Source organism: Hydra vulgaris, chromosome 15, assembly GCF_038396675.1.
Source record: "Hydra vulgaris chromosome 15, alternate assembly HydraT2T_AEP".
NCBI lineage: Eukaryota > Metazoa > Cnidaria > Hydrozoa > Anthoathecata > Hydridae > Hydra > Hydra vulgaris.
In genome coordinates this window covers 1229199-1239389 of record NC_088934.1, presented here as the reverse complement: position 1 = coordinate 1239389, position 10191 = coordinate 1229199, and the positions used below count along the sequence as shown (strand labels likewise).

The 10191-nt window shown below is 29.3% G+C and overlaps 1 protein-coding gene across 1 annotated transcript; it reads right to left on the bottom strand.

Annotated features, from left to right (window-relative positions):
• Positions 1-534: 534 nt before the first annotated feature.
• Positions 535-9925, bottom strand: LOC136072035 (uncharacterized). Its single transcript, XM_065819993.1, has 6 exons — positions 9798-9925; positions 9208-9672; positions 2128-2547; positions 1611-2051; positions 1354-1443; positions 535-1184 (listed from the first exon to the last, which is right to left on the bottom strand). Exons 1-6 carry the CDS (start codon positions 9853-9855, stop codon positions 748-750), a joined length of 1911 nt encoding a protein of 636 aa, XP_065676065.1. The 5' UTR covers positions 9856-9925; the 3' UTR covers positions 535-747.
• Positions 9926-10191: the final 266 nt, after the last annotated feature.

The window sequence follows — 10191 nt, the reverse complement described above, 5'->3', positions numbered from 1 at the left end:
ATAATAAAATTTTTTATAAAACCTATAATTTATAAAATTATATTAAAAACACACTAAAAATTAAAAAAATAATATCCAAAATTAAACGGTGTAGACAGTTGCAATTAAAGTACCAAAATGTTTAATAAAACAAAAATGCTAAAACGAAAGCATATTATTTTCAAGGAGAAACTGGATTATTTAATATAAAAAGCTTAAAAACATTACATGACTTTCAAATACTAAAAGATTATAGCAGGAAATTTAAAACTTGTCAATAATTACAAAGTTAGCGTATGAGAGTAGAATGTGCAAACATACGAAAAACTAAGAACGGGCTTGTAATATAAATAACAATAACTTATTATTATAATTAATATTATATTTTCAGAGCTGAAGTACTTTTAAAAAAAAATCTAGAGTGAAATTCGAAAAAATAAATAAAATGCATGTATAGATGAAATTTAAAATGTTAATTTTGGCTTTTATGCAAATTATTTTTGATAATAAATGTATTGAGCATGTGAACATTCAATGCAAGAATCAAAAGTAAACTTTAGTAACAAAGGTTTATTTCTTTTAATGGTAAGTCCACTGTACAAATTTACAGACCAAATAAAAAATCCCTTATATATAGGAAAAAACATTTATATCAACAATGTTATAAAAATAAAATTAGCTTGTATACAATATTTGTTGTTACACATAAGATTTGCAGACCAAAGTCTTTTGATGAAATAAAAGATGTCTTTTATTATTTATAGAAGTTTAGATTTCTGTATCAAAATTATTGTAAGAACCTGGCTTCTTATAATCTTCTTTCTTCATTAGCATGTGATATTCATCAGTAGAATCATCCAGCTCCTTTCCTTCCGGTATTGTGTGCAAGTCATCATCTGGTCCACGAACCATTTCAATCTCTGAATCATTATCAGAAACTGGTTTCCGTGGAGGAGGTTCATTTGGAAAGGGTGGTATTGGATTAACTACGGTTTTATCTTTTTTATCTTTTGAATCACGAAAAAAAACACCATTACTACTCGAAGGTTTAGGTTCTTCAGCAGTACTGTAAAATTTTTCATCGCGCCTTCTTTTGTATACAGGCCAAATCATGTAAAGTATAAATAATACAAGTAGAATTAGAAGAATAATAATAATAAATATAATTATTGATAATACAGTCGTTGTGCTTGCCAAACTGTTATCTAAATAAAAAAATGATCGATTGAAAATTACAGCCAATTAAATTTTCACTTAGCAAATGAATATCCAATTCACTAAAAAACATAATATATGATAACATTATCCAAAACATAATTAGAATTTTTTTTTAATTATATTTAAGATTTCATAAAAAAACGTAAATTTCTGCACCTTTTTTTTGTTCTTGTTTTATGGCAACAGGATTGTAGCCATGAGGTGGAATTTCATATAACGGAGGACGATCAACGTCAATTGTGATTTCTAAATAGAGAATAAAAATGTAATTAAATTAACTTTAAACATTGAAACAATAAAAAAAATTATATTCTCTAATAAAATTTATCAACAACTATTTAAGAGCTGTTGCAATAAAAAAAATATTTATAATATTACTATCTGCAATAAATAAAAACAGCCATTATCGTTACCTTTTGACTTGTTTGCAACCATGCAAAATCTAGAGTTGCAATATGGAACACTTTTAAAATCATACACAAAAAAATCCCCACAATTTTGTACATCTATTGAAACAGTATGCTGGCATTGACAAGCAATTTTAGGTGTTTGAAAACATATAACTCGCTGCACTAGCTCTCCCTTTCGTGTGGGATGTTTTCCTATCATATAACCTTGGTATTCTGATCCACATCTATGGGTCACTATTGCTGAGTCTGAAGAGTTGCAACCTTCTATAATTGTCCAAGGTGTATACTTAGAGCCAAACCTATATTTTCCGTACAAATGTGCATCACATTTAGAAACAGTTGGACTTGTAAACGACCACAAACGATCTGGATCATGTAATATATTGTAGCGAACTGAGCACAAATCTTTGCTTTTAATAATGATTGGCTTAGATGGATCATTAACTAAAAGTAATATAAATAATATAAATGACTGATTCAATTTTAAAGTAACAATAATGAATAAACTATATATGTGTACCATTTGAAAGTGAATTCGAAGGAGCACCACAATATCTTGCATTACATATAGGCACTTTATTAAAACGATAAACATAAAAACCACCACAATTTCTAACATAAATATTGGAAAAGAATTCACAAGAGCACTGGTCCGCATATGAAAAACATACTCTTCGTTGCACACGTCCTTCTTCTAATGAAGGATGTCGATCCATAATCCAACCACGAAACTCTGCTCCACATGATTGCCCAAATCGTGTTATAGGATTGGTGTTCTTTGTGCATTTAGATGCAATCTCTGCTCCAGATTCAGCACTAAATCTTACCCAACCAACCTCGGTATCACAAACAACATCTGAAACTTTATCCCATAGGCGAGAAGAGGATTCTTCTAACTTATACTCTGTGCACTCCACAGCTGTAGATTTGCCTGATTTTACTAAAAATATAGAGTTATATGCAATATATCAATTATAATCTATATAAACACAGAAGATGAAGTGGTGCAAAAATCACGAATAAACCCTATTAAGTTACTAGTATAATACTAACAACTTTTGAAAAAAAAACTGTTTTTTCAATTTTAGAGCATAAAAATGTAAAAACAAAGCTTTCCCTCATTCCCCGTCCCTAGAAGAGTGAAGATTTTTTTTTATTTAACAAACTATATCCTGCATATAGGAAAATATGTATTAGTTAATATTGTGGTATATATTAAAAGCTATTTCAATCAGTAATTTTAGAGATCTAATGTGAGATTCTTTTTGTTATTTTTTTCAAAAAATTCAAAAGCAGTAAAACAAATTAGTAGCTTTGATTTTTTATATTTTTCTCACAAATTAAAAAAAAAAATGCATTGACTAAAATTCTTATTATTTTGGTATGTTTTAAAGGTAATAAAAGAGGATATCGTTAAGTTATATATCTTTGATGGGCGGACATAAGAGTATAACTGCAAAAGTGTAACTTTTCAGGAGAGCAAAAAAACATTATTATGAACCCAATTATTTTGCTACAGAAGTCATATTTTGAGAAAAGGGTTATTACTTTTATTCTGTTTGAACCAAATGGTGTAACTATACTGTTAATACCATTGATGCCGGCATACACAAGACACATATTCTTATATAAATCATTAAATGGTCAAAAATGCAGTTATACTGTTATGTCGGCCCATCAAAGATATACTACTGTGTATATAAATAAAGCATGCACAGCATATATGTCATTTACAATAAAAAATGTTTGCAAAGGATTTCTAAAATGTGATATGAGTTTTTTATATCTAATAATGGTTTGCTGTTGAATTTTTTAATGTAAATTACTTAATAACATAATATTAACTTAGCATAGTAATAATTAACTTAGCAATTAACTGCTGCAGCCAATGGCTTGTTTTTAATGGGTAATGGGAATCATATCCAAGCTTTTACACAACATTATTTTTGTTTTATTAAAGAAAAAAACCCATATATTAATCTGTTTTAAATAAAATTTATTGAGTAATTTTTGGTTTTTAAAATACAATTTGTTGGTTTTTAAAATACAATTTGTTGACAATAAGTAGACAGAGATATGTCTCCATACAATAAAAAAATTTTACAGCACTCCTATTATATATATATACATATACACACATATATATATATATATATATATATATATATATATAATATATATATATATATATATATATATATATATATATACACACACTATATACCTTTTTAGCACCTCTAATGGTAAAAACTACCTTTACTGCTTGACTGGCTTAAAACTTACTAGTGACCTCTTTTTTTATTTTCCAATCTTTTATATTTATCATATTCAATAAGTAGTGCTCAATAAAAAGGACAAAAACCCTGGTTCAATAAAAAACTCTTTTTACCAATAGACATATGCAGAAACAATATTTTGCTTTTGTACACAATGTTGCAAGAGTTAATGGTTATCAAACTATTTTTAATGCATAAATTAAACAACTATATCAATATTTAAAAAACTTTTAATGAAAACTGTCCCATTTATTAAGGTTTTTCTTCAACATCATCAAAACTTGTTTCTCCGCACAGCAACCTTTTTGTCAAGGCTCGTGTTTTGGAGTTATAGAGTTGAGCAGTGACGTAGCTAGGGTTTCTGGCGCCCAAGGCAATGCTGAAAATTGGTGCCTCCTTAAAGCAGACATGCCAAATAAAAAAAAACACTTAATGTTTCCAAGTATATGACAATTATAATTAAAAAAATGCAAACTCAATTTAACTCGTGTTTCCAATTACATATCCATTATGGTTCATGTGAATTAGTCATTGAAAGTGACAGATGGTCAATCAGATCCAATAATCAATAACTATTTATAAATTATAATTTGATCATTCTAGCTTGAACTAAAGCAAATTTATCTATTATGTCGTCAAAGTCTGTTGATTCTTGAGTTTCTCTTTTGACACTAAGGATATAATTCTCTTTTGACACTAAAGAAATAAAGTAAAACAATGAAATTAAATTTCAGAATATTTTGAAGTAAAGTTCCAGCTTCATTTCTTGTATCCATCGTCTGGCTATGTCATCTGAAAGACTTTCAAGAAGTTCAACCAATTCAGTGACTCCTTCAGAAATTGCTTTAACAGCTTCTGCTTTTGCACTCCATCTGGTTTCTGCTTCCCGTTTAACAGTGATCTTAACAGCATTTTTCAATTGCTCCCATCGCAGAGTCGAAAGAAAAGAAAACAGATAAATGCTTTCAACTGTTCCAAAAAATGTTATGACTATAGGATCTACTTTAGCAGGATGAACTCCGACCAAGTTCAAACTATGGTTATCACAATTCACAAACAATGCCGAGGATTTCGGTCACATATTCATTGTTAAAGCCCAGAGATATGTCCTGTCACCACAGCAGCATTGTCGTAACATTGGGATCTACTATCTGCTAGTGGTAGGTTGTCTTATTCAAGTTTTTCAGTAAAACATTTTCAAGAGTTGCTGCAGCTTTGGCATGGATTTCAATGTATCCAGAAATGACTTTCTGATCACAAAATTTTTGGTAACAAAATCAATGTCCACAAATCTTATTACTTTGGATAACTGCTCTCGATGTTCCAGATCAGGAGTCGAATCAAGTAAGATACCAAAATACTTACTTTTGAAACTGGTGAGCAGTTAAGACTATCCTGTACTCTTAGAGATTAGCTCCTCACCAGTTTTGATACTGGTGAGGAGCTAATCTCTAAGAGTACAGGCAAGTAACTTGGTTTCTCTGCGCAGCGGCCTTGCTCGTCAGGGTTCGTGTTTCGGAGTTAATGAGTTGAGAGAGTTGTACCACAAATAAGAACAAAAATGAGTAGCCTTCTCGACTGTAGTGGCCCTCTCGTGCCTTGGGGAGGTGAATAATGTAAAAAAAAAAAAAGTAGGTTGATGAGTTCATTTGAATATCTGGAGACAAATAAGAGACGAACCCTGGATTTTCTTTAGCATGCTATAGATGGTTTGCAATGAGAAGGTCATACTCAGCAAGGAGTTTCAAAAGGGCAAGAAAGTTTCCAATATTGGCTCCTTTATCAGCAGTATTAAGTTTTTCTCTATGACCACATAAAGCCATGTTCTAAGAAGCAAGAACTTTAATACAAGAAAGAACTTTTTTTAAGATATTTCGCAAGTGATGCTTTTCAGATTCAACTTGGGCTACGAGTTCTGAATCCTTTTCCATAAATTATTCTTTGTTTAGCTTCTTTCCATATAGTAAATGATCTGCGGTGACAGGGAGTGTTCTCGTGATCTTATAATCATTCTGTGTGTCTCCAGATAGTGAATCCACCAGCTGATTCAAAGGAAGATTGTGAATTTGAGCTGGAAGTTGGAAATAGTGAACAACAGAAACAATAAACTGCTTTGTTAACTAGTGAATATAACAACCATGAATGAACCACTTCATCACCATTAGCAAGTCGTCGTTTGAACCACATCGAGTTCATTAAACGCCCTCCTGAGTTTGCAACAAAAGGTCCATTCTTGTTTTGAAATAAATGAGATCCGCGAGCTATGATCTCAGTTCTAAGACTTTGCGACATGATAGGTTGTTGTGTTGTTTGGTCAAATTTTGGTCAAAAAACCAACATCAAGAAATGACAATACAGCAGGAATAGGAAGATCTTCAACCATTTCTTCATTTTTACCGTCACTGTCATTATTAGGATCAGGATAGCAGGTATCTTCACCTCCTTGGTCCATTGAGTCTTCTTCATTTTCGGCAAACAATTGATAACTACCTTCACCTCTGCTGTTATCTTCAGATTCTGATTCAGTATGCTGTCATCTTTATCTTGGACTTTAATGCCTCTTTCTCATCATTTTTCTGTTTTTTTTGACGTTGAGCCCCACTTAGTTTGTGTTTTGGTATGTCTGAATTTGAAAAATAATATTGTGATGATTAGAATTAGTTTCTCTACTTAAATATTATAAAATTTTAATTTATAGATTTTAAAATCGTTGTAAATTAAAGGCTGAGTCAAACTCGTTTACATTTATCATACATTGATGGTCTTAACTGCTTTAAACAATATATATATATATATATATATATATATATATATATATATATATATATATATATATATATACATATATTCTATGTATAGAAGACATGTTCGACTAAGAGAATTCCGCCTATAATTTTTTAATGTTTGGACGTGGATGATAATGCTGTACAACGATTTAAGTGTTGAAATTTTTTTCATTTTAGAATATGTAGACTCTCAAAATTGTATAACTCAGTTTTAGTATGATATTAACACTTACCTTTTGCATTGATAATTTTAGTTTAGCTGCATCTGTTGTAACTCACCAATTTAAACTGCTGACCATTTGTGTCAAATTATTTCTAAGTATGGTTGAGGCAGTGCCCTGGAACATCTGAAATTCCACAGCACAAAAATAATCCAGAATGCCATTCCATCAATTTCATTTCATTCATTTCACCAATTCCATCAACTAAATTGGAAAACTGTACTTATAATGAGGTGCATTTGTCACTTTCTAACTATTGTGGTACAAAATGCTTTTCATGTAATTATATCTCAAGTTAGCTTTCTTCTGAGTGTCGTTCCCCCGTTTTTTAATAAGAGCACTCTTCGTCTATATGAATATGAAAAACTATTTGAACTCATAAATCCAAATAATTAATGGGTTGGAACTTCATTTCCTTCTCAGAGGTTTTATGCAACATGTTAGTTGGTTTGAGAAAAGTGTTTTTATAACTTTTTTTTTTTTTTTTTTTATAATTCACCTCCCCAAGGCCGAGAAGGCCACTACAGATGAAGAGGCTACTAAAAGGAAACACGAACCTTGACGAACAAGGCTGCTGCGCGGAGAAACAAGTTGAGCGCGGTACTACCAGGGACGTGGCGGGAATCGAACTCGGAACCTTGCTTGTGAATTGGCAAAACTAAAAACATTCTTTGTATGTGCTGAAATGAATGCAAACTCTGAAGTCAGCTACAAAATCTCTTTAATAAGCAAACATTCCAAGACAACACCCTTTATCTATATGTTGTTTTCCTCACTCCAGTCATTTAAGAGTTTGAGCAATAAAACTCTATCTTTCAAGGGTCAATTGATGATCCAGAAAATCTAATAACTGAACTAAATATGCATCTAAAAAGCTTGAAGCAGCACGCTTTTGATACAAAAGGTTTCAGACTTCCTCTTCATTGTGTTGATTTTAGAGCTAAATTTTCCTCAGAGATTTAAAGCAAAATGCAAAAAAAGAAGTTTTTAAAAATACTGCTGAATTCTGGATAGCTTTGAGGGACTATGCAGACATTTTTAGACATCCTGAATTCTGCCACATTTCGGACTACTGCCTTGCCTGTTTATGTGTTTATGTTTCTAGCTGTTTTGTTGAGAAAGTCTTCTCACAGGTCAGCTATGTGAAAAGCAAGCTGAGAAACAGAATGTCAAACCAGGTGTCAGATGCAGTCATTCGCATAAAATCATATTTAAATCAAAAGATTTGTTGCAAAGACTTTAACATCCTTGATTCAATAATTCCAAAGGTTGGAAATGAAATATAGGCAACAGATGCATGTGAAAATAAAGATGACCTTCACTTGTTGCAGAACTTTGTTAAATGTGTCTAAAAAGTAAATATTGATCTTTTTGTTGTATTCAAAATAGCAAATAAATTTTGGGATAAAAATGTTCTACTTTATTTTTTTATAATCTTTATTGCTTCCAAGGAATTAAATAAGTTTCTGTTTCTAATGATTGACTTTTTTTATAAACTTTATTGCTTTCTATTTCTTTGTTGTTTTTAATGTTTAATGTTTTCTAAGTTTCTGTTTTGCAAATTATTATTTATTATATTTATTTAAACTATAAATTTTATAAACTACAATTTATTTATTTTTTTACTTTTTAAAATTTATTTTTATTTATATTTTTTATATTTAACAATAAAAAATATAAAGAATATCTAACATTAATCTTCAAATGTAATTTAATTAAAAACATTTTTTTTTGTTATTTTTCAAAGATGTATTTTATTCATTTATTCATTGCAAATACTTATACAGGATATAAATTTCAATATAAACTGTTTATATTTTATTACTTTTAAAAAATTTATTTTTATTTAGTTTTTATATGTAACAATAAAAAGTATAAAGAATATCTAACATTAATCATTAAAGGTAATTTAATTAAAAACTTTTTTTTGTTATTTGTCAAAGAAGTATTTCAATATAAACTTTTTATTTACATCCTAGTACAACATTCAACTTGTTTCTCCATGTGGTATCCTTCTCCATCACGACTTGTGTTTTGAAGTTAAAGGGTTAGAAGAGGGTTGCAACAACAATTCAAAAAAAATGTAGTGGCCTCTGTAACATTGGGGAAGTGAATGCATATAATAAATATAATACATACTTAGTGAATATAATACACACAGGCGAACATTGGGGAGGTGAATACAGTAAAAAAACTATTGGTAATATCAAGTACCTTTTTTGTATTTTTTATTTTTTTGATTACAGTTTGCAACCAAAACTATAGATCTTCAAAAAGAAATTCAATATTTATATTAACATAAATAATTAAAACATACTTGGTGCACCCATCATTCCCATACTTCCAGTACAATATCTCATTTTTTCACCCGTTGGAAATAACCAATACACAAAATGCTTTCCACAATTACGCACATATATTATTTGCTTTCCTTGGCATAAACAAAATTGTATGTTACTAAAAAAACAATATCTTGCTCTAAAACATACTGTCATTTCTACAATTCCTTCCTCTTTTGTAGGGTGCTCCTCCATCAGTGTGCCTGCTAACTCAGTGCCACAAAAATTTGGGGGTGAGCTTCCTGTTGCTAAAAATTTATCAAAGCCTTGTTTCAAACTATTTCCAGCATCACCCATTATTCGGTACCAGCCCATCTCTAAATTAATATCACTAGCACTAGAAGTTGGAATATCTTGCTTTGAAAAAAGTCGTGTTACATCCTGAATCTCTTTATTTTCATAGCATTCTTTTGGTGGAACTTCATCTTCAGAGGAAATTATTTCTAAAAAAAAATTACAGCATTAAAAAAAGTTTTTTTTTTAATTCTATAAAAAATAGAATGCAACTAAAAAAAGTAATATTAATTAAATATTAAACATTAAATAATAACAAATAATAGTAACAAACCTATTAAAATCATAAATAACAATAATTCAAATATCTTCATGTGTTTCCTTAGAAGCATTTTATTTTAAAAATATTCTATAACAAAAAATTTTTAAAAAATCAATAAAAATAAAAAAGTTGAAAATTATAACAGATTTATGTAAATATAAATATTTACATAAATCTGTTACAATTTCATAGAAGTGGTAAATCTCATTTAAAAGAAAAGTCATTCATAATCTAAATAACACAAAGTAATAACTAATTGAGTCATTTTTAAAAAATTATAAATATTAAACCAATGTTTAAAAAATTTTACAATTAAAAAATATAACTTTAAAAAAATAAAAATTCAAAACCTTGTTAAAAATAGCAATCAATGAAAAGATAAACATGAAATAAAATTTAAAAACAT